Below are 25,024 nucleotides of genomic sequence, written 5' to 3'. Positions count from 1 at the left end.
AAATGTGTGTTGTGAATAGTATGGTAAATTATTACTAATTATTGTCTCCTCCTGTTACAATGTGAGAGATAACATTTTCATGAAATATTTGGTTCTCGAAAAATCTCTCAGCATTAATTGAAAGATAAACTATTAAGACATAATACCCTTTATAGCACAAATTATCACAATGATAACTAAAACTCACTGAAAAACTATATAATATTGAAATAAAGCAAAAAATTTGATATTGTATTCTTTTTGAATGAGATGCTGGCATGAAATTGTGTGTTTCTTATTTGTACACAATAGCATGAAAATATTTGCGTACTAATCTTTGATGGAACAGCCTGGGGGAAGAAGATAGATTAAATAAAATATTCATTAAATCAATACCCCATCTATTCCTCCCCTTCTCAGCCAATGTTTTTTCCTCTCTCTCTCTCAGTCAATGTATATAAGACAAAACAGAAATGTGTTCTGTGACACGAATTCTTTCAGTTTTTCTTTATTTCCCATATGACAATGTTATAAACTTTAAATAGGGTCAACAATTTATAAGAGAACCCTAGTGCAGTGCTATAGGTCAATGTAAGTGGTAATATATGGCAGTATAGTGGAAGCAATGAGCAGTGTATAGGTACACAAACACAGTTGTTCAGATTATAAGTTTTCATTGTTCTTCATATCTCTCTCTCTCCCTCTGTTGTACACCCATCCATCCACCCCCCCCCCCCCCCCCCACACACACACACAAAGAAACAAAACCTCTGCCTGATAAACGAGAGCTGGGTTACAGTGCTTGGACAATGCATGACTGTGCATTTGTGGCTGGTCTGAAGAAGAATGCAAGTTCACATGTTCATTATGGTTGGCTGTGTCCAGCCATTTCATTGTTTGTAATCCACCCAGGATATTCCAGTATTAATGTTAAGAGTTCCATTTCTTGTGCATTGAGGGTCTCTGAAATAGTTTGCACTACATATGAATTGATGATATATTGCATTACCCCACTGTTATCTACAAACAAAGGAATCTGATTTTTTTAGCAAACAAACTTCTGATGTCAACTATAGGCACCATTACATTAATATCAGGTATAAAGGTGTGAGAGGTATCTAGAATGACAAAGGTGCTATTAACTTCTCATAAAGCTTCGTTAGGTGACAGAAGATTATCCTGATTCATAATGTTTAGCAGCGTTGGGAAATAAAATAATTATATTTGTTTTTCTATTCTTCTGAAGTCCGGAAAGTGATTTCTCACCTCTCCGAATGACATTACTCTATTTCACTAATTGTATTGTGGGCAATATACAGAAATTTTCAAGTTCTCCTGCTTATAGTCTCACACAGCTTTTAACATAAAATTCGTTGACACAATCAGCACTAGAAAAACATTTCTTACACATGCATATTCCCCATGTAAATAAGAAATGTAAGTATACCCTGATAAGCCACCAGTGTCTCGTTCCTGCTGTTGAACTAGAACATAAAAGAATGTGTTCCATATCACTAACTAAGCTAGAAAATGAATTTTGAGATTCTGCGGCATTATAGTCAACTGTTGATTAATGAAGATACTGCCAGTACATTTTTAATTTTCCTCAATACTTGTGCTTTATATGTCTTATAGGTTATTTAAAACCGTTATAAACTACCTTCTTCCACCAGGGTTGGAATAACTTTATAGTGTAGCTGTATAAGTGTCTAAATGTGTGTGTTTTCATTATGTTAACTGCACTTCCCGGTCGAAAAATATTCAAAGGTGGCAGTTTTAAATAATTAACCTAGTATACTCTCTTTGTTTCTTGAATTTGAGTTAGAGTCACACCTTCACTTAAACCTGGGAAAAAGTGTAATTCATTACACTTTTTTAATGAATACTCTTAACGTTTTTCTTTTAAATATTAACGCTTTTGGCTGATTGCTTTCCGCCTTCCGGTCATCGGCACTAACAAGGCGGCACCCAGACTTCGGCACTAATGGCGAGTGCATCCCGCATGGCAGCGCTGTAGTCGGCGTCGGAGAGCTGTGGACTTCGCCGGTAGATGTCTCGCGCTGCTTTGACGTAGCGGGTGACTGCAGCAACGACGTCGCGAACCTCTCTGGAAAAAGTCGAAATACATTTGCTTTCATCATTGCCATAAATACCGTACGAGAAATTAAGTATCACCACAGCACACTAAAAAAAAAATCTTCAAGAACATTGCCGTTGTGGACCTTGGTGAAATCGTACTTGCATACAAGAAAGCAATAGATATAATGCTCCCTTTATACTCAAACTTTTTCTCTTCCAGAATATACGTTACAAGGAAATAGAAACCACTGTCGCCGAGATGAGTCTGCACCAGATCATTTACTGGCGAGCTACAAACTATTCGATATAGCGCTACACAGCTCCCATAATTGACGTGATCACCATTGTCTTCGACACTACCTCTGCCTCCATGTTTAAATGTTGAAAACTATGCGAGATAGTAGGGACAGAGAGGCAAATGGCAATACAGAAAAGGAAACTGGGGCAAATACAAAGAGACAATACATGACGACATTGCCCTCTCCAAAGCCATAACTAACGACTTTGTCTGTATCATCAACAGACCAGAAAAAAGTATCAGATAGCGACAGACGAAGCAATCTCGCAAAAGATGGTAGACTACTGGCAGCCGGCAACCATGCGTTGGTTAGCGAAAAGAAACTCCTCTTTAGGCAAGTGGGAAGCTCCAACATCCATGCCCTAAAGCTCCAATCGAACCGGCTCAACTGCCAAATAAAATATATATCTCGGAACATAGGCAACGACAGTGGCGGGAAACATGCCGAAAGCTAGATTACAGAAATGGGGCAATGTTCCGGCGTTCCTTCTAAAGCCATGATGCTAACAGCAAAACATTGACAGCAAGGAACGAGCCGGCCATCGACAACAGACATCACGTAAAAGCATTCAAGGACGTCTTGCAAGAGGTATTTGCTTACTCCTAAGAATTCAAATTTAACGACTACTTCAATCAAAATGGTTCAAATGGCTCTGAGCACTATGGGACTAACATCTGAGGTCATCAGTCCCCTAGAACTTAGAACTAATCAAACCTAACTAATCTAAGGACATCACACACATCCATGCCCGAGGCAGGATTCGAACCTGCGACAGCAGCGGTCGCGCGGTTCCAGACTGAAGCGCCTAGAACCACTCGACCACTCCGGCCGGCCTACTTCAGTCAGCCGGTAGGAACAGAGGTAACGTTTCCTCTGACAACCTGCGTAAGAGACTCCGGGGACGAATCCTCATTAAGAAGCCAATAAGACACAAAGAAATGAAGAACGCGGTATTAACAGGTTGGTGGTATCTAGCAACTAGTAAAAACACAATAAAACGCACGCCAGGTAACCTCATTTAACGTCACCCACCAATACTGATACAATTTTTTGAGTACTGCCTGAAAGTCGAGGCGCTCCCACGTGCATGGGAAACAGGAAAAATCATTAATTACGAACTCCAGTCATACCGACCCATCTCCCTTCTTGACGTCATGGCGAAGCCATGGGACAGAATATTAACCTACAGCCAATAGCGAAGGAAAGCTGCTTCTCCTCCCTATCTAAGAAGGCTCCAGACGCAACTACAGCACAACTCATTCGCTGTTTAAGCCCACCTACTGTCGTAGATATGACACGTCCATATGACATAAACGTAGCACACTGCACAGTAGCGTTATACCTCGAGTTCGACAGCGTCTTCTGTAAACTTTCACACTTTGGCCACTTCCACAGGCTGCTAAACATCGGCAATCCACTCAAACTGGTCTGAATAATCATAGCACATATGACGGGTTGCATGCGCAAGTCGCTGAGAAAACATAAGGCCCCATTCACAGCAAATATATCCCATTCAACTGCAAGCGCCGAGCAGGTATGCCTGTAAGCGGATTAACTTCATATTGGTGTACCGGATTAAGGCTGCAGAGCTTACAACGAAAACAGATAAATATCTACAACAGCTGGATAACTGGATGGCGAAATAGTTAATTCGATCCAAACTAGTCGAAATCCAAACAATACTTTTCTGGGATAGAAACAACACCGAGAAGTGCCAATGAGATGAAAGGGATACATGATCGAGCCTTTTGTTCCAGTGTATTGACAAGTACCAGAACGAAGACAAGGATCCCAAAAGAGCAGAGAAGGCTGTGAGACGACGTCAGCCAATAGCCCACTGACAAGAACCTCACCACGACTGGAGCAACCTCCAGTTGAAGAAAACATAAACACCGCTCCTGCTAGCCTCGACCGCACAGTATTCGCACAGTTGTAGACCGACACTATGATGGCAGTTATTAGTGATCCATACCAATTGCTTAAAGGGAGTTAGAAATGAAAATTTTTTTCACATCTTTGGATTTTTATCTCATTATAAAATTTGCAATTTTCCGGAATAAAATGATATATGTATCACTTATAAACTCACATAGTAAGTATGTTACTTTATTCTTTTAAGTAAAATCAACACCAGTTGAAAATGTTCAAATTTTTACACACATTACTTCAAGATTTAATAAAATCGGTAATTTTTTATATAGAAGGCTGTGTATTGCTGTTTTATAAAGGTTAAATGAAGTGTTTGTATAGGTAGTACTGTCAAAAACAGCACCATATCGTTTCAAAGTATAAACATGCGTTGTATGTCGAAGTGCTAACGTTTTTTCGAGAAAATGTCATGAATAGATTGGTCAATTTCTCAAAAAGTAAATTAAGAAGGCAAAATGAAGTGTTTTTAAGGAACATGGATTTTATGGCAGCATATTTTCGATTAAAGGGAAACACTGTGTTGAACATGTGGCACGTGAAGTTACAGAAAATAAAATAGAGGCAAACTGTCAGTAGGCAGAGAAACGCCCATTAGTGCTTCGAAGATTAAAATAAAACGTTGTGATACACAGTTTTCTCAAAACGAAAGTGATGAAGGTTATATGCTGATAGATTTACGCATCCTAATGGGAGGGCCAGTTAGTTAGATGAAAACAGTGAGGTATCAAATAGACTAGATGGGAAACTTATCATTAATTGTGCCAGTTGTAAATGCACTCATTCATTTTGGAATTCTGATAAGTGTAAAGATAATTATTTTGAAGTAAATGTTAGGTGGTTTTATGGACTGAGAACTATAAGCAAAGGACACAATGCAGCAGAAACAACTTGTGCCATGATGAATATGCCGCACCCACCTTGTAAAAGCGACAAGTATGCAGGATTTATTGGAGCTGCTGTGGAATCTGTTGCATGTGAGTCAATGAAGGGTGTTGCAAACGAAGCTGTTGAAATAAATTAAGGTATTACTGACATACCAGTAGCTTTTGATGGCATGTGGCAGAAGTGCAGCTACAGTTCTAATTCTGTTGCTACGGTGACCTGTGTGGATATAATATATTTCCAGATTTTAACCAAATATTATTATAAGTATAAATCAGGGAATAAAGAAGGGCATACCTGTGACAGAAATTATGAAGGAACAAGTGGTGGTATGGAGGCCTCTGCAGCTATTGAAATTTTTAGTCCATCTGAGAACAAAAGAGGATTGTGTCACACTAAGTTCTTAGGTGATGGACACTCGAATGCATATAACAGTGTAGTATTCACTCAGCCTTATGGTGAGAAGATTATCACAAAATGGAATATGTTGGTCATGTCCATAAGAGGATGAGCACCAAGTTGAGGAAGTTGAAACAAACTTTGAGACAAGAAACTTCCTGATTGTAAAATCATAATAGGCAGGCTGACAGACAAAATTACTGCTGAACTACAGCAGTATTATGGGATGGCCATTAGAAGTAATACTGAGGATTTGTTGAAAATGAAGCAGTCAGTGTGGGCTACCTTCTTCCACAACCTGTCAACTGATGAAAAACCAGTACACCACTTTGCCCTCCTGGACCTGATTCATGGTGCAATTACCGCAATGCCCAGTGCTCAAACAGTTCATACAGCCATAAACATTCCATCCCAGCAGCAGTCATGGATATCATAAAACCTATTTATAGAGACCTGGCAAATCCTGAATTACTGAAGAAGTGTCTGTATGGTCAGACTCAAAATACCAATGAGTCGTTCAATAATCTTATGTGGACTTCCTTACCAAAAAACGTGTTTGTTGGAATGAAGACACTAAAGTGGCGTGTCAGTGATGCTATTATTGCTTTTAATGATGGCATTGGTAGGGTGAAAGTGCTACAGCATATGGAAATTAATCTTGGAGCAAACTGCATCAGAGAACTTGAATGGATGGACAAGGTTCTCATTGATAAAGCAGAATATGCAGCACAGTTGGCCACAATGATGGAGTCCAGAAAGAAGAAAAAACTTGGAAAAAGATCAAGAGGATGATACATAGTATGGTACAGGGTGCTTCTGAGTGACTAAAAATAAAAAATTAAGCATATATTAAGTGAGTTACAGTCTTCTGAAACTTTAGAAGCCATTCCTGAAAGTTAACATTTTCTGTTGCATTTTTCCCTAAATCTCAGAAACCACTTCGAGTAGAGTATTCAAATTTTCAAGGAGTAATAATATACTCCTGAGTCTACTGAACTAAAAGAAGAACATAATGTTATGTATAAATAAAATTATTTAGGATAACATACAAAAAGTGCACGAAATTTTAACCATGTAATTAAAAAAATGTATTTCCGAAAGCAATGGCTGAAATGCAGTTATCGTAGTTCAGCAGGTTCAGAAAATATAGTTTAATGTCCTGTAAAAGTTTCATGTCAATGGCTACACTGGTTCCTGAAATACAGGGAAGCCAAGTCACTAAATTTAACATTGTCGGGATGGGGTGTTCTAACTCCCCTTAAATGGACATTGTTTATAGCGAAGAACATTACTTGTTTGCATGTCGCCCAGCGCTTGCGACTCCGTTGTAAATTCAAAGTTAAGTATTGTCAATCTTCTTATTTGTAATAAAAATTATTAATGTAATTGCTTGAATGGTTGTATAGCATTCCGAGAACGCAGCATCCTTGAGGCGCTCTATAAGAGAGGAATGGGCAGGATCCCACAACTTTGGCATGCACCTCTAACTCTGCAAGACTCAGCCATATGCCATGAGACGTACGAGGCGTGTTTTTTAAGTTAGTACCATTTTGCCACACCGCGGCCGCAGCGCTGCGGTCGGCGTTCTGCGCATAGGCACTCGGTAGCTTACATCTGTTGTGTACGGAGGATGCTAAGTTCACACAACCTGGATATGATGTGACGTCATTATGACGTATATACGCTTTAGTCGATTAACACATCTATCGACTTTTAACGAACGTTCGAGATTCTAAACTGTCGTCAGCTAGTGGTTTGTTTTGACACGTGCGATTTTGATAACAGCTCAGTGTGGCAGCGTATATGTATTTCGCCAAAATAAAAGTAAAAGAGCTGGATATTAATAGAAATATTCCTGACCGTGGCCTTGAAAACACCACGGACAACACGTTTCGTAAAAAAGTGAAGTCTTCTTATGTCGCGACCAGATTAGATTGTGTGATTGTTGTATTGAGCTCTTACGCCGAAAATAATATTTATTTATTATCAATATTTTAGTATGGTTTCATACAATTGGTCTTGTCAGTACATATTAGATTGTAGCAGCATACTCTTGCTGACTTTTTTTTCTTAATTTATATAGCTGAAAGAGAACTCGTGCAAGTTTGTTAGCTAAGTAATTCATATGTCCATCCCAAGATAGTCTTTTATCAAGCATAATTCCAAGTAATTTTACACTCGGACCGCAGAGACAGGTACCTTAGTGTCCAGTAATGACTGGTGTGTAGAATGATTGAATTTCGAACTTAAAAAGAAAAATATGAGGCATTGTTGAATAAAAATCGTCGACCGGAGATGAAATACGAGGGGAAATGGATTTCTCAATGAAATCTTAACCAAAGGTTAGTGTCTTGACGCATCTAAAGATTTTGGCTGCTGAGTGCTTCTCCTCGCCGAGTACGAATAACCGACGCATTTCAGCTGGGTCAGAAGTACATCAATTTCTGCTTGAGATTCACAATAACCACGCAATTGCCCGTCGTCATCGATGCTGAACTCTTTCAGCTTTTTCTCATTAGTCTCTCGAATGCTGAACACATAATTAGAGACGAGCAAACGAAAAACAACGCACAGGACACAAATATAGTACAATACACGATTTAAACGCAAGGAACGCAAAACACATTTAAACGAATGGCGCATGCACAGCACTACCCTGTCACAACCTCTCGAAAGTTCACAAAAGTCGAATAGTCGATATGCGGTTTCTATCGTTTTCGATGTCGCGTGTATACGTCATAATGACGTCACATCGTATCCAAGTCCGGTGAACTTAGCATCCTCCGTTGTCTACGCACTGACGCCATTACAGTCTGATTCTTCCTTGTTTACGTTGTGTAATGAGTGTTTAAGATGCCTCCGATAATCGTGAGTCCAGCCGACTGTGAAGTACGGGCTGTTATCAGATTTCTTAGTGCTAAAGGCCTAAAAGCGATCGATATTCATCGTGAGATCTGTACAGTTTGCGGAGAGAACATTATGAGTGATGGAATGGTAAGAAGGTGAGAGCATTTAAAGATGGCCACACAAATGTGCATGATGAACAACGCAGTGGGAGTCCTTCGGTCGTTAATGAAAGTTTGGTGCAGGAAGTGGACAATAAGGTGAGAGAAAACAGACGCTTTACGATTTCCTCCTTGCGGGATGATTTTCCTAATGTTTCTCGTAGTGTTTTGTATGGCATTGTGACAGAGCACTTGTATTACCGAAAATTGTGCATACATTGGGTACCAAAAATATTGACAGATGTTCACAAAACCAAACGTTTAGACAGTGCATTGACTTTCCTTGAGTGGTACCACAACGCTGGTGATGATTTCTTAAGCCAAACTGTTGTGGGCAATGAAACATGGGTGGCCTACGTCACATGAGAATCAAAGCAACAGTCCATGGAAAGGCAGCATTCAGATACACCCAGAAAAGTGAAGTTCAAGCAAACAATTTCTGCCCAGAAAATCATGTGCACAAAAAAATGGTTCAAATGGCTCTGAGCACTATGGGACTTAACTGCAGAAGTCAACAGTCCCCTAGAACTTAGAACTACTTAAACCTAACTAACCTAAGGACATCACACACATCCATGCCCGAGGTAGGATTCGAACCTGCGACCGTAGCAGTGGCGCGGTTTCAATCATGTGCACAGTTTTTTGGGACAGAAAAACAGTATTGCTTGTGGAATGTCTGCCTCGTAATGAGAAAGTCAATGCAGCAGTTTACTGTAAGACATTGCACAATCTGCGCCGTTCAATTTAGAAAAAAGACGTGGCAAGTTGAGCAAGGACATCGTTTTGCTGCGAGACATGTGGCGAATCAGACCAAAGATCTCATCACATCTTTTCGATGGGGAACTCTAGATCATCCTCCATACAGCCCCAATCTTGCGCCCAGTGACTACCATCTGTTCCTGCACTTGATGAAACACCTGGACAGTCAGCGTCTTCAAGACAATGACAAAGTCAAAACAGTGGTGATGCAGTGGTTAACAAGTCAGGTGGCAGACTTCTATGAGGAGGGTATTCAAAAACTGGTACAACGTTATGACAAGTGCCTCAATATCGACGGAAATTATGTAGAAAAGTAGGTTAAGGTACAGGCTTTCATGTAAAAATAAAATTATTGAGATATCTTAGCACGTCTTTATTTAATTTCAAAACGGTACTTACTTAAAAAACACGCCTAGTATTTAGACAATTATTTGAACGGTAGCACTCACCTAATCCACATCCTGAAAGAAGTCCGATTGAGACAAAACCTTATTAAGACAGGTGCAGGCAGTTTCCACGGACGCTCGACTGGGAAAGTCATACACAAACGTATAAAACATTTATACATCCGATTTCTGTGTATGCTGGTGCCCCACGGGATAGCACGCCGCAACAGTATGCTCAAAAACGATATCCAACATAATATCACCTCCTTTGCAGTCTCCAATGTCTACACCTGCAAACCATCAGCGATAATGTCTATCAGATCGCAAAATTCGAACCATTACAAACGCGACTAGTTCTGCTTAGTGTGAGATGCGGAAGGCATCTGTTACTAAATCAACTAAGATGACTCAAACACAAATACACTGCCGCATGAAACATGACTTGAGACTTACGTTAGAGATGGGAAAAATCAATCGAAAACAGCCGATTTAGTCGGTTGTCGGTAAACAATCGACTCATTCAGTTGAATGAGGGGCGAAAACGAGACACATAGAGCCGGCCCATGTGGCCGTGCGGTTCTAGGCGCTTCAGTCTGGAACCGCGTGACCGCTACGGTCGCAGGTTCGAATCCTGCCTCGGACATGGATGTGTGTGATGTCCTTAGGTTAGTTAGGTTTAAGTAGTTCTAAGTTCTAGGGGACTGATGACCACTGATGTTAAGTCCCATAGTGCTCAGAGTCATTTTTCGAGACACATAGAAAAAGAGTTAGTAAACAGTTTATTGTTTCAAAATTACTCTCCGTAACTGTTAATACATTTATCACTCTATAAGATAGGACAGTCGGCGACTTCATGAAAAATTTTGCAATTGCCTACTGCACCTCTTCGTCTGGAGTGAATCGACGGCCATGAATCTCTCTTTCTTTGGGACTCCAAAATTATGGAAACTGCGTGGAGAGATCGGAACTGTATGAAGGATGTACAATGCCTTTCCATCGAAACTCCTGCAGCTTAATCGAAACATCTTTTGCAGTGTGTGGGCAGGCATTATCCAGTAACAGAAAGATGCTGTCCACCAACATTCCTGGGCATTTGAACTTGATGGCACGCTTCAGTTTTTGCAAAGCGGCCACGTACAGAGCAGTGATAGTCTTGTCTCATAGTGGGATAAATGTATTGACAGTTATGGCGACTACTTCTGAAACTATAAACAGTTTACTTACGTTTTCCACATTTCTCTCGTTTTCATTTCACTTTTTAGTTTTACGTATTGGTTGCATTATGCATTCATTGTTTTGATTGAAACCAGTCTAAGGGATGAATCGAATGAAAACAGTCGATTCATTTGGTTGTAGCTTTAGGTATTGATTGGACTTGATTGCAGGTTCTTTTGAGTGAAGCAAACAGATGAAAACAGACGACGTGCTCCGACGTATTCAGTTCTGAGTGTAAACATTCGAACGTTGTGCCATTGATAAATCATTACTGCACTCTGCTATATCGCGTCTTGTTACTGTTATTGCCATCCGAATATTTGATTTTTGTTGAGGGACAATATATAGCTTTTAGTTCAGTTTTTCATCCTTGTTTATGAATAGGCGTTCTTTTTCTTTTCTTTTTTTTTTCGTAGTGAAGCTGGTGTCCGGACCAGAATACTGAAACGGTCAGTGGCGTGGAAATGAAAGAAACTGTATGACTGGACAAAAAGTGAACCTCAAGATAAATTCAGTGCAATGTAGAGTATATAAAAGGATTGAAACTTTAATAGTGGCAACTATTTATTTACAGCTCGTACAAAATAGATACGTGTTTCAAAGTTTTACTGACTTTCAAAGTAGCCACCAGCATTGTGTATAACCCGTTGCCAGCATCGTGGAATTCGTAGGATACTCTTAGCAGTGTCAGTTGCGTTGACAGTTCGAGTGGCGCAGTCTATTGGCCGACGAATTTGTAGCAGTTCTGAAGCGAATGCCATGAAGTATTTCCTTCAGTTTACGAGGTGCATTCAAGTTCTAAGGCCTCCGATTTTTTTTTCTCTGGACTGGAAAGAGAGATTGTTTTAAAATGAGGCCGCGTTCATTGTCAATACGTCCCAGAGATGGCAGCACCACATGGCAGATGGAATTTTACAGCCAGCAGCGAGAATGAGAACTGTTTTAAATACTTAAAATGGCGACGTTTTCCTTACTTGAACAGCGTGCAATCACTCGTTTTCTGAATTTGCTTGGTGTGAAACCAATTGAAATTCATCGGCAGTTGAAGGAGACATGTGGTGATGGAGTTATGGATGTGTCAAAAGTGCGTTCGTGGGTGCGACAGTTTAATGAAGGCAGAACATTGTGTGACAACAAACCGAAACAACCTCGGGCTCGCACAAGCCGGTCTGACGACATAATCGAGAAAGTGGAGAGAATTATTTTGGGGGATCGCCGAATGACTGTTGAACAGATCGCCTCCAGAGTTGGCATTTCTGTGGGTTCTGTGCACAAAATCCTGCATGACGACCTGAAAATGCGAGAAGTGTCATCCAGGTGGGTGCCACGAATGCTGACGGATGACCACATGGCTGCCCGTGTGATATGTTGCCAAGCAATGTTGATGCACAACGACAGCATGAATGGGACTTTCTTTTCACTGGTTGTGACAATGGACGAGACGTGGATGCCATTTTTCAATCCAGAAACAAAGCGCCAGTCAGCTCAATGGAAGCACACAGATTCACCGCCACCAAAAAAATTTCGGGTAACCGCCAGTGCTCAAAAAATGATGGTGTCCATGTTCTGGGACAGCGAGGGCGTAATCCTTACCCATTGCGTTCCAAAGGGCACTACGGTAACAGGTGCATCCTACGAAAATGTTTTGAAGAACAAATTCCTTCCTGCACTGCAACAAAAACGTCTGGGAAGGGCTGTGCGTGTGCTGTTTCACCAAGACAACGCACCCACACATCGAGCTAACGTTACGCAACAGTTTCTTCGTGATAACAACTTTGAAGTGATTCCTCATGCTCCCTACTCACCTGACCTGGCTCCTAGTGACTTTTGGCTTTTTCCAACAATGAAAGACACTCTCCGTGGCCGCACATTCACCAGCCGTGCTGCTATTGCCTCAGCGATTTTCCAGTGGTCAAAACAGACTCCTAAAGAAGCCTTCGCCGCTGCCATGGAATCATGGCGTCAGCGTTGTGAAAAATGTGTACGTCTGCAGGGCGATTACGTCGAGAAGTAACGTCAGTTTCATCAATTTCGGGTGAGTAGTTAATTAGAAAAAAAATCGGAGGCCTTAGAACTTGAACGCACCTCGTAGAAATCGAGTTGAACGCACGAGGGCTTAAGTCAGGGGAGTGCAGGAGTTGGTATAGCACTTTGGACCCCATCAGTCAAACAAATCAGTAACAGCTTGCACTGTATGTGCTTGAGCATTGGCCTGCAAAATGATGGTCCGGTTCTGCAGAAAGTGTCATCACTTCTGTCTCTATGCTGGTCATAGGTTGTGTTCCAAAAATGAACAGCACAGAGACAGAAGTGATGACATTTTCGGCAGGACCTGACCATCATTTTGCAGGACAAAGCTCAAGCACGTACAGTGCAAGCTGTTACTGATTTGTTTGACTGATGGTGCTGCTATGTGCTATACCACTTACTGCACTCCCCTGACTTAAGCCCTGGTGAGTTTAGCTCGATTTCTAAACTGAAGGAAACACTTCATGTCATTCGCTTCAGAACTGATACGAATTCGTCGGGCAATAGACCACACCACTCGAACTGTCTACGCAACTGGCACTGCTAAGAGTATCCTACGACTTCCACATCGCTGGCAACGGGTTATACAAAATGCTGGTGACTACTTTGAAGGTCAGTAAAACTTTGAAACACGTATAAATTTTGTATGAGCTGTAAATAAGTAGTTGCCACTATTAAAGTTCAAACCCTCGTACAAGGATGATTCAGATTATGAAACTATGTTAATTAAAGAACTTCAAAGAAAATTAACGATTGACGAGAGATATTTCTCGCGAAAAATACTTCTGACTGTTGACAGTGTATGCTTAAAAAGCAAGTGATTAAGATCACCAAACAGTTTACAAATTTATATCTTATATGCTTTCTAGAATGAGATTTTTACTCTGAAGCGGAATGTGCGCTGATACGAAACTTCCTGGCAAAATAAAACTGTGTGGCGGACCGAGACTCGAACTCAGCCTTATGCCTTTTGTGGGAAAGTGCTCTACCAACTGAGCTACCCAAGTACGACTCACGACTCGTCCTCACAGTTTCAATTCTGCCAGTACTTCGTCTCCTACCTTCCAAATTTCACAGAACCACTTGCAGAATTAGCACTCCTGGAAGAAAGGATATTGCGGAGACATGGCTTAGCCACAGCCTGGGGGATCTTTCCAGAATGAGATTTTCACTCTGCAGGGGATTGTGCGCTGATATGAAACTTCCAGACAGATTAAAACTGTGTGCTGGACTGAGACTCGAACTCGAGACCTTTGTCTTTCGCAGGCAAGTGCTCTACCAACTGAGTTACTTACGCACGATTCACGATTCGTCCTCACAACTTCAATTCTGCCAGTGCCTCGTCTCCTACCTTCCAAACTTAACAGAAGCTCATCTGCGAACCTTGCAGAACTAACACTCCTGGAAGAAAGGATATTGCAGAGACATGGCTTATCCACAGCCTGGGGTATGCTTCCTGAATGATATTTTCACTCTGCAGCAGAGTGTGTGCTGATATGAAACTTCCTGGAAGATTAAAACTGTGTACCAGACCGAGACTCGAACTCGGGACCTTTGTCTTTCCCGGGCAAGTGCTCTACCAACTGAGCTACTCAAGCACGACTCACGACCCGTCCTCACAGCTTCAATTCTGCCAGTACCCCATCCCCTACCTCCCAAACTTCACAAAGCTCTTCTGCGAATCTTGCAGAACTAGCACTCCTGGATGACCTCCAGGCTGTGGCTAAGCCATGTCTCCGCAATATCCTTTCTTCCAGGAGTGCTAGTTCTGCAAGGTTCGCAGAAGAGCTTCTGTGAAGTTTGGAAGGTAGGAGACGAGGTACTGGCAGAATTGAAGCTGTGAGGATGGGTCGTGAGTCGTGCTTGGGTAGCTCAGTTGGTAGAGCACTTGCCCGAGAAAGACAAAGGTCCGGAGTTCGAGTCTCGGTCTGATACACAGTTTTAACCTTACAGGAAGTTTTATATGCTTTCTGTTCACATCACCTCAGCATTTACAGTAACACCACCTCCTCCGTACTACACATAATAGCAGTCGCCAAACCGAAACCATTCCATCGGATTGCCACATGTTAGAGCGTGATTCACCACTCCAAATCACTTGTTTTCGGTATTCCATTGTCCACTGGCGTCGCTCTTTGCACCATCTCAATCGCCGCTTACCATTGACTACATAAATGTGTTGCTAATGAGGAGATAGAGGCAGAGGAGATAGGTGTTGAATGTCCCATCTACGACGAGGTCATTAGATACGGAGAACAAGTTCGGTTCCGGAAAGGGTGGAGAAGGGAGGAAGTCGTGCCTTTCGGGCATTTACCTTAAGCGATTTAGGGTAATCACGGACGGTCAGACGTGGGTTTGAACTGTCGTCCTCCCGAATGCGAGTCCACTGAGCTAACAACTGCGCTACCCCGTTCGGTGGTCATGAGGAGCTGCTCGACCATTACACCCCATCCTTTTTAACTCCCTACGCTCAGTCACAGTGCTAAATGGACTACTGGTAGCGCTTAGGAACTCATGAGTGATTCCTTCCACTGACTTCATGCAATTTCTCACAGCCACCATTCACAATGGTCGACGATCCCTGGTTGCTAGTACACGAGGTTAGCCTAGTACTCATTTACTCATGGTTGCTCCTTTGCGTATTCATTTCAGAATGGCATCACCAACAGTCGACTTCCGCAGCTTTAGGGGAGTTGAAATGCCCCTGGTGGGTTTGTCACTCGTCTGACAACCGATGCCCATTCCACATTCGAAGTTACTCAGCTCACTGGAGCGGCACATTATTTTGTTGCTGCTCCTCTATTGGCAACACAATACTCTCCGCCTCCTATTGTAATGGTGGGTGTACCTTTCATAACATCTTGTGGTCAATTTCTCATTACAAAGGGTTGTTCGAACAGTTTTGATCAGATAACGTAGAGGAACTGCCCACTCTTCTAGAAACGGTATACGGTGGGTCGCTTAAAAATACGTCACATGGTGGAAAAAGGCGCTGTAGGATAGACCTATCTAACCGACGTCAGTCTGTTGTAGAAATTATGGAACACGCAGTACATTGCGCTCATGTGCGATGCATTTTCTGGAAACCGAACAACTCATACGAAGTAATCGATATGCACCGTCTTTGAGAAACCCTGCCTACTCTGTTCGTTCGTGAGATCCAGAGGATACCGTGTTACTTGATTTTCGGAAGGCCGTCGATATGGTTCCGCTCCATCTCCTAATACACTAAATAGGCGCATACGGAATACTTGAACAGATACGCGATTGGACTGAAGGCTTCATTGCAAACAGAACAAATAAAACACTATACGTCATTCCTTCGCCAAAATCCAAGGCAACAACCACTGTGTCTCAAGGAGGTGAGCTACGGCCGCTGCTATTCACGTTGTAAAGGGTGTTAAAGAAGCAGTTCATATTTTAAGAGGCGGCGTATGGACCAAAACGAGAAAAAAATGTCCAGTAAATATGGATTCTAAAATGCATACCGTGAGAGATATGAACACTTGTTCATCTTCGCTACTGCGAAACATATTGCTATTACAAACGACTTACAGAATGCAGTAAACAAACGAGTAAACAAATGAGAACACGATTCTGTTACTGCAAGGTACACAGAGGTGACAAGTCATGGGACAGCGATATGCTCATATACAGATGGCAGTAGTGTTGCGTACACAAGGTATAAAAGGGCAGAGCATTGGCGGAGCTACCATTTGTACTCAGGTGATCCATGTAGAAAGGTTTCCGACGTGATTATGGCGACACGACGGGAACTAACAGCCTTTCAACGCGAAATGGATCTGGGACATTCCATTTCGGAAATCGTTATGGAATGCAATATTCCGAGATCCACAGTGTTAAGAGTGTGTCGAGAATACCTAATTTCATGCATTACCTCTCAGCACGGACAACGCAGTGGCCGCCGTCCTTCATTTAACGACCGAGAGCAGCAGCGTCTGCATAGAGCTGACAGTGCCAACACACAAGCAACACTGCGTGAAACAACCGCAGAAAACAATAAGTGACGTACGACGAACGCATCCCTTAGGACAGTGCGGCAAAATTTGATGTCAATGGGCTACGGTAGCAGACGACGGACGAGAGTGTCTTTGCTAACAGTAGCGCCTCTCCACGGCTCGTGACCGTCTCGGTTCGACCCCAGACGACTCGAAAACAATGACCTGCTCAGATGAGTCCTGATTTCACTTGGTAAGAGCTGATGGTAGGATTCGAATGTGGTGCAGATCCCACGAAGCCCTGGATCCAAGCTGTCTACAAGGCACTGTGCCAGCTGGTGCTGGCTCCATAATGGTGTGGGCTGTGTTTATGTGGAATGGACTGGATCCTCTGGTCCCATTGAAGGCTGTAGAGGTAACACAGCCAAATATTTCTGCAGGGGACTTCCAACGACTTGATGAGTCCATGCCACGACGAGTTGCTGAGATACGCCGGGCAAAAGGAGGTTTGACTCAATATTAGGAGGTAACCCACGACTTTTGTCACTTCAATGTGATCTGGTCGCTATTGCATATGACCTGCACTTGTGGGCCATCGCTAAAAGAGATGCTCAATGTAGAGTCAGTTCATAGTAAGGCATGCTTCGTCTTAGTGAATCACGCGTTCTCTGAAAAATTCCACGTTGGTCATGGATGTGCTGGCAGGCATTGCTGATGCGTTTTTGTGGTGTTTGGACATCATTAATGAGACTTGTGCACACCAAAGTTTTCAAGTGGCCCTACAACCGAAAATCCAAGGAATTAAGATCGACAGAACTAACTGGACAACGTACTGCACTTCTCCGACCAATCCATTTCTCATGAAATAACTGAGTGAGGCGTTCTAGGACAGGGAGAAAACGGGTGGTGCATGAGCCTCATACCCAGCTGTGTTGGAATGGTATCTTCTCTAGCAGGAGAGGGAAGTCGTTTGATTGGAAATGAAGAAACCTTGCACCAGTTAACCTGTTTGGTAGCACGTAAGGCTCTGTTAGTCCGTCGCTAATGAAATGTAAAATGTGCGAGAGTCCCTTCCCAGGGAGATCGGCCGCCTGGTGCAAATCTTTTTATGTGACGCCTCTTCAATAACTTGCTCACCGATGACGATGAAATGAGGACGGGGACAATACACACACCCAGTCAGAGAACGAAGGAAAATCACCAATTCTGTCGGGATTCTAAGCCGGGGCCCCGTGGTACAGAGTGAGCAACGCTAATCATAAGATCATGACCTGTTGACATCCTGGCCATACATTAATTGGGCATGTACAAGTGCTGATAGCTCTTAAAGCAAACATTTAAGAGCCCATGTTTACTGGATGTCTTTCTCATATTTTGGTCCGTACTATCACCTCTCAAAATATGGAATAGCTGTACTTTTTTTTAGCATCCTGTACATATAGACATGACTTGGCAGAAATCCTACCTGGCCCTATGAGGCTGTTTACAGATGACACTCGGAGATGACACATCGCTAGGAAATTATTACGAAGTTCTGAGAGACTTGAAGGTGATCAGCACGTGACACAAAGTTACGCAGTAGACTTTAAAAACAAATAAAGATAATAAAATGCGTGTAAACAGATGAAAAGATCCGATGTTGTTAGACTACGTGATAGTCGATCAGTTTTTGGAATTCGTCACAACCTCTAAGTATCTTGAAGCAGGAGCGGATCCAAGGTGGGGGACGAGAAGGCTTCACGAGTGTCGTGACCTTCCCAGAGGAACATTTTAGTAGAAGCGTTTTTCAGTTTATGCTTCTCAGCTCTTGCTCTTCTCGAATATATATTTCTTTCCTTTGACCAATGCGAGACCAAAGCCCTCTGTTCTCGGATTTGTACGTATTTGCTTACATTTTTGTGACTGCTGTCCCTAACAGGAACGCTACATTGAAAGACGTATGAAAAACAGGCAGTATGTTATATTTGCAGCAACAGATACACAGAAATACGCCAAGAAATATTCAGTCAACTTTCAAAAATGATAATGAAAATGTAAGAGGCTAAAATATTTCGAAAACAATTTTGATGAAAATAATGAGGTTGTTTAAGCACTAGTGGTAAGGGAAAAAAAGAGTAAACGCCACTGGGAAACAGCCGTTGGGTCACGGTGTGTCCAGACGCGGTAGGTTGTCGGTATTCGTTGTCTCGAGGTAACGTAAGCGACTGGCGTATCGGAGGTTGCGTGTTCCATGTCTGCGTGGCTGTGGAATTTCACATGTGCTTTTGCTGAGTACATGGATAAAAATGATAGTAGCAACAAACTTCAAATCTGAATTCGATGTAATGTTTGTAAGTGAAAACAAATTCTGATGGAAAGATATAAATGATATACTCAGCAACAGAACACACTAAATTCCTCAGCCACGCAGTACTCGTTCTGACTGAAACAAGGCGCAACATGTGATGCGGCCGGCCGTTGGAACCGAGGGGTTCTATGCGCTTGTCCGGAGCCGTGTTGCTGATACGGTCGCAGGTTCGAATCCTGTCTCGGGCTGGATGTGTCTGATGTCCTTAGGTTAGTTAGGTTTGAGTAGTTCTAAGTCTAGGGGACTGATGACCTCAGATGTTAAGTCCCATAGTGTTTTCGCAATTACAAGCAGATTCAAATGAATGTATGGATATATATTCTGCATGTCCTTGAAAGGCTTGGAACAATAGTTAGTGACATGAACGAAAATGCTATGTGGATAAAACTGCCCTGGAACACATAAGGGGGAAGAGGTGGCAGAAGGAAGTGGGTTTTATGTTTCGAAAACGGCCGATGTTTGTGTCAAATCTCCAATTTTCAGGGTCGCCACGCCGAGTGATTACATACCTGATCAAGTTTATCAGAAAGTTTAGTTGGATAGTACATTCTGCATATATTTAGAAACGAGTAGAATTCATTGAAATATACTATAGGAAGCTGAAATGCAAAATATTTTTCTGTTCCATTATGTTCGGAAAAATCATTCATCTTCCTAATCACATGCAAAAATAAGCAAATTTAATCTTTATTAACTATAAGCAAGTTCCATAGAAAACCCTTCGACATTATCTTTAACTCGTCCAGGAATAACCCAGGTAGTATCTCCAACGATTACAAAATGGCTCTGAGCGCTATGGGACTTAACATCAAAGGTCATCACTTAAACCTAACTAACCTAAGGGCATCACAAACATCCATGCCCGAGGCAGGATTCGAACCTGCGACCGTAGCGGTAGCGCGGTTGCAGACTGAAGCGCCTAGAACCGCTCGACCACACTGGCCGGCCCAACGATTACAGAAAAATAACTAAAGTCATATTGGAATCTCAGTGATATTTTTAAACAGTTTAACAAAAACGGCCAGTCTAATTGCAACTAATATTTACTTATTCTGGTAACCGCTTTCAGTCAACACGCCATCTTCAGACCAGTAATTCCTTGGTGACGTGTGAAGCCAGTCAACTTACCTGCTGTATGTACCAAAAGGTACCAGTCAACAACTGCAGTTGGCTCCACACATCACGAAGAAGTTACCGATCTGAAGGTGGTCATGTTTGACTGAAACCGGTTACCACAATAAATACACTGACGGGGAAAAAATTCGTGCTCCTGGAAAGACAACGCCGATTTCGATCCGATAATGGCATATGCCACCTGGGGGATAGTAGATGTGCTTATATTGGTTTCAACGTTACCCTTTAACAGACAGCGCAGTGGCATACCTACCAGACGCCGTCTGTGTCTACCCTTTAATAGGAAATGTTCACATCTAGAAGACTGAAGGCTGGTAACATTAAGAATGCAACGGAAACTCCACTGTTAAATGCAGAGAAGAGAGCGCGTAGGTGGAAAAAGTACACTGAAGGCCTCTGTGAGGGGGAAGATTTGTCTGATGTGATACAAGAAGCAACAGGAGTCGATATAGAAGAGATAAGGGATCCTCTACTAGAACCAGAATTTAAGGGAGCTTTGGAGGTAGAAGGGATAGATAACATTCCATCAGAATTTCTAAAATCACTGGGGTAAGTGGCAACAAAACAACTATCCACGGTGGTGTGTAGACTGTATGAGTCTGGCGACATACCATCTGACTTTCGGCAAAATGTCATCCACACAATTCCCAAGACGACAAGAGCTGACAAGTGCGAGAATTATCGCACAATCAGCTTAGCAGCTCATACACCCAAGTTGTTGACAAGAATAATATACAGAAGAATGGAAAAGAAAATTGAGAATGCGCTAGGTGACGATCAGTTAGGCTTTAGGAAAGGTAAGGGCACGAGAGAGGCAATTCTGACATTGCGATTGGTAATGAAAGCAAAACAAAAGAAAATCAAGACACTTTCATAGGTTTTGTCGACCTGGAAAAAGCATTTGACAATGTAAAATGGTGCAAGATGTTCAAAATTCTGCAAAAAAGTAGGGGTAAGCAATAGGGAAAGACGGGTCATATACAATATGTACAACAGCCAAGAGGGAATAATAAGAGTGGACGACCAAGAACGAAGTGCTCGTATTAAAAAGGATGTAAGACAAGGATGCAGCCTGTTCAATCTGTACATCGAGGAAGCAATGATGGAAATAAAAGAAAGGTTTAGGAATGGAATTAAAATTCAAGGTGAAAGGATATCAATGATACGATTCGCTGATGACATTGCTATCCTGAGTGAAAGTGAAGGAGAATTGCATGATCTTCTGAACGGAATGAACAGTCTAACGAGTACATAGTATGGATTGAGAGTAAATCGAAGAAAGACGAAAGTAATGAGAAGTAGCAGAAATGAGAAAAGCAAGAAACATAACATCAGGACTGATGGTCACAAAGGCAGAAAAATAACCAATGACGGACAGAGCAAAGAGGATATCAAAAGGAGACTAGCACTGACAGAAAGGGCATTCCCGGAAAAGAGAATTCTACTAGTATCAAACATAGGCCTAAATTTGAGGAAGAAATTTCTGAGAAGTACGTTTGGAGCACAGTATTGTACGGTAGTGAAACATGGACCGTGAGAAAACTGGAACAGAAGAGAATCGAAACATTTGAGATGCGGTACAACAGACGATTAGGTGGGTTGATAACGTAAGGAATGAGGAGGTTCTGCGCAGAATCGGAGAGGAAAGGAATGTGTGGAAAACAATGAATAGGAGAAGGGACAGGATGGTGGAACATCTGCTAAGACATCAGGGAATGAGTTCCATGGTACTAACGGGAGCTGTAGAGGGCAAAAACTGTAGAGGATGGCCCGTTGTTCTGCCGCTCTCGCAGGGGAAGGTGACGTGCTGTTCCACCAGGATGATGCTCGCCCACACTCTTCCCGTGGAAACTCAATGTGCTCTGCAAGACGTGCAGCGACTTCCCTGGCCAGCACGATCTCTGGACCTGTCTCTAATCGAGCACGTGTGGTGTACGATGGGACGAGAAGTGACTCGTACGACTCGTTACTCGACAGCTCATACAGAACTACATGAATGGGTCGAGCAGGCGTCGCGATTAACTGCGTGCTAAAGTCAGCGCCTGCATTGCTGCCTGTGGAGACTACACCATATACTGATATGGGTGTTTCAGCGCGGGTCGATATCCGGTACCTCAGAACCGCTTGTGCTGTTAATCTGTAAATGTAATAATTTCATGTACTCCATATGCACTGTTGCAACAACAAATCTTGAGTGCATTTGAAATCTCTAAAAGGGTGTACTAATTTCTTCCCGGCAATAAGTGTTGGTTGGAATCTAGACTGACTGTTTTTGTCATAGAAAATTAAGAGCAGTTTACTAACAGAGTGCTTCACAATTTTGATGTTGAAGCTAGTGTAATCGTAGTGCAAACATATAATGTTGAATGTGAGAGACACATTTGCCATAAAGCACTCCGTCTTCAGGCCACAAGTGGCCCATCGGGACCATCCGACCGCCGAGTCATCCTCAGGTGAGGATGCGGATAGGAGGGGAGTGTGGTCAGCATACCGCTCTCCCGGTCGTTAAGATGGTTTTCTTTGACCAGAGCCGCTACTATTCGGTCGAGTAGCTCCTCAATTGGCATCAAGAGGCTGAGTGCACCCCGAAAAATGGCAACAGTGCGTGGCGGTCTTGATGGTCACCCACCCAAGTGCCGGCTACGCCCGACAGCGCTTAACTTCGGTGAAGTCACGGGAACCGGTGTACAAATGCGGCAAGGCCGTTGCCATTTGCCATAACACTAGTTTAAATTATAATACATGTTAGAAACGAAAGTATTCCTTTCTATTTTGGAGAATAGAATTCTCGTTTTTATGCCTCTCTAATGTGGATTAATTGCACTCATACCTGTCACCAACAGATGGCGGGCCAGGAGAAGGGGCGCGGGTAGGCGCGGAGGCGGCGCTGGGGGCGGCGGAGGCGGCAGCGCGGTCGTCCAGCGGGCAGAGGCGCACCCACGCGCCCTCGGAGGCGGGCGGCCGCCGCCAGTCGCGCCCGTTGCCCCACATGGCGGTGGGGGCGGACGCGGCTGTGGAGGCGGCGGAGGCGGCGCGGTCCGCCGCACGACCGCTGTAGCAGCGCCCGCCACTGCGGAGCCCCTGCGGAGTAAGTGCCAAGCAGGCCGCTGGATGAAGGCTCCTAGCAGCACTTGGGATTTACGACTTATCACGCTGCCAAAGACATTATCAGGCCAGAGAAACAGATGTTCTTCCGCCAAGTAAATACTCTGTCTTCCACACAGAGGCAACGGAGTGCAAAGCCAAAGTTTAACAGGGCTAGTTTACGACCTGCAGGCGCGTACTGAGAGTCGAGATTACTAAACATTCTGTTTTTTTGCGAAGGGCTAACTACACTGGCGTGCAAAACTTTAAGGACGAAAGTAACATTCGCATGATATGTCACTGCCAAGTAACATAGCTCGATAACACTTGGACTGTACATACGAGGTGTGTGAGAAAAGTATGAGACTGACAACACTACGAGCGACCTGGCAACGCTGTGTTGTTCTGCTTGTGTAGACCGGTGTGTTCATCCCTTCCAGATGCTCAGTCTCAGTTTCAGCTCCGTACAGCCATCATGTGATTTTCAAGAGCGCCATCAATGTAGTTGTATTTTTGTTGTGTGTTACGAAAATGGAACAGCGGAATTTAGAGGAACGTTGTGCCATAAAGTTTTGTGTTAAACTTGGAAAATCCGTGAGTGTGACCTTTGAAAGGTTTTAACAGGTCTATGGGGAACATTTCCTATGAAGATCAAGTTTTTTGCTGGCAGAAATCATTTTTGGAAGGCCAAAAACACGTTGAAGACGAACGTCGCTCAGGCAGACGTTCAACTTCAAACACCGACGGAAACGCTGAGAATATGTGTGCTCTTGTGAGATGAGACTGACGTTTAACACTGAGGATGATGGTTGACCTGTTAAACATTTTTAATGTACATCAAATTTTAACCGAAATTTTGCACATGTGAAAGGTTTGTGCCAAAGTGTGCCAAATCTCACAACTGGATGGAAGAACAATCGAAGAAAACGAAAAGAAAAATCTTCTTGAGAGGACTGCCAATGACCATAAATACTTCAGTCGTGTGATAATGGGTGGTGAATCCTGGATTTTTGAGTACGATCTTGAGACAAAGCGGCAAAGTAAGGAGTGGCACATTGAGGAATCTCATCCACCGAAAAAAGCTCGAATGATCAAATCAGAGATCAAAACAATCCTGGTTTGTTTTTTTGTTTGTATGGATATCGTGCATTAAGAATTTGTTTCTCCAGGAGAAACTGCCAACCAAGTGTTTTACAAAGATGTCTTTGAAAGGCTCAAAAGAAAAAAAAAGGTGAATCGAGTGAGACTGGACAGTGCAGAGAAGTGGATGCTTCAGCATGACAACGCCCCATGTCACATGGCCACGTCAGTCATGAAATTTTTGACCTCAAAAGGCATTCCTGTCGTTCCACAGACCCCCTATTCACCTAACTTGCGCCCTTTGAGTTGTTTCTTTTCTCGAAATTGAAAAGTTTCTTAAAAGGACGTCATTTTGGGGCTCTGGAGGACATTCAAAAGAATATGGCCGTTATATTAAAGGCACTAGCTTTCAGCACTGCTACCTAGACCAGGAGCAATGCCCCACCAGTGTGTAGGTGCT

General features: G+C 42.8%; 1 protein-coding gene across 1 annotated transcript in view; it reads right to left on the bottom strand.

The window, feature by feature from the left end:
- Window positions 1-735: 735 nt before the first annotated feature.
- The window catches only part of LOC124545859 (probable tubulin polyglutamylase TTLL2), a 433,526-nt gene continuing 409,237 nt past the window's right edge, over window positions 736-25,024 (bottom strand). Inside the window, exons 11-12 of the mRNA XM_047124817.1 lie at window positions 23,231-23,481; window positions 736-2,086 (exon numbers count right to left, since the gene is read on the bottom strand). Coding sequence (XP_046980773.1) covers window positions 1,933-2,086; window positions 23,231-23,481 — 405 coding nt within the window. The 3' untranslated portion in view covers window positions 736-1,932. The remainder of the gene's footprint in view (window positions 2,087-23,230; window positions 23,482-25,024) is intronic.

Source organism: Schistocerca americana, chromosome 8 (assembly GCF_021461395.2).
Source record: "Schistocerca americana isolate TAMUIC-IGC-003095 chromosome 8, iqSchAmer2.1, whole genome shotgun sequence".
NCBI classification, from domain to species: domain Eukaryota; kingdom Metazoa; phylum Arthropoda; class Insecta; order Orthoptera; family Acrididae; genus Schistocerca; species Schistocerca americana.
The sequence above is the reverse complement of the archived record's forward strand: the minus strand, read 5'-3'. Positions and strand labels throughout refer to the sequence as shown.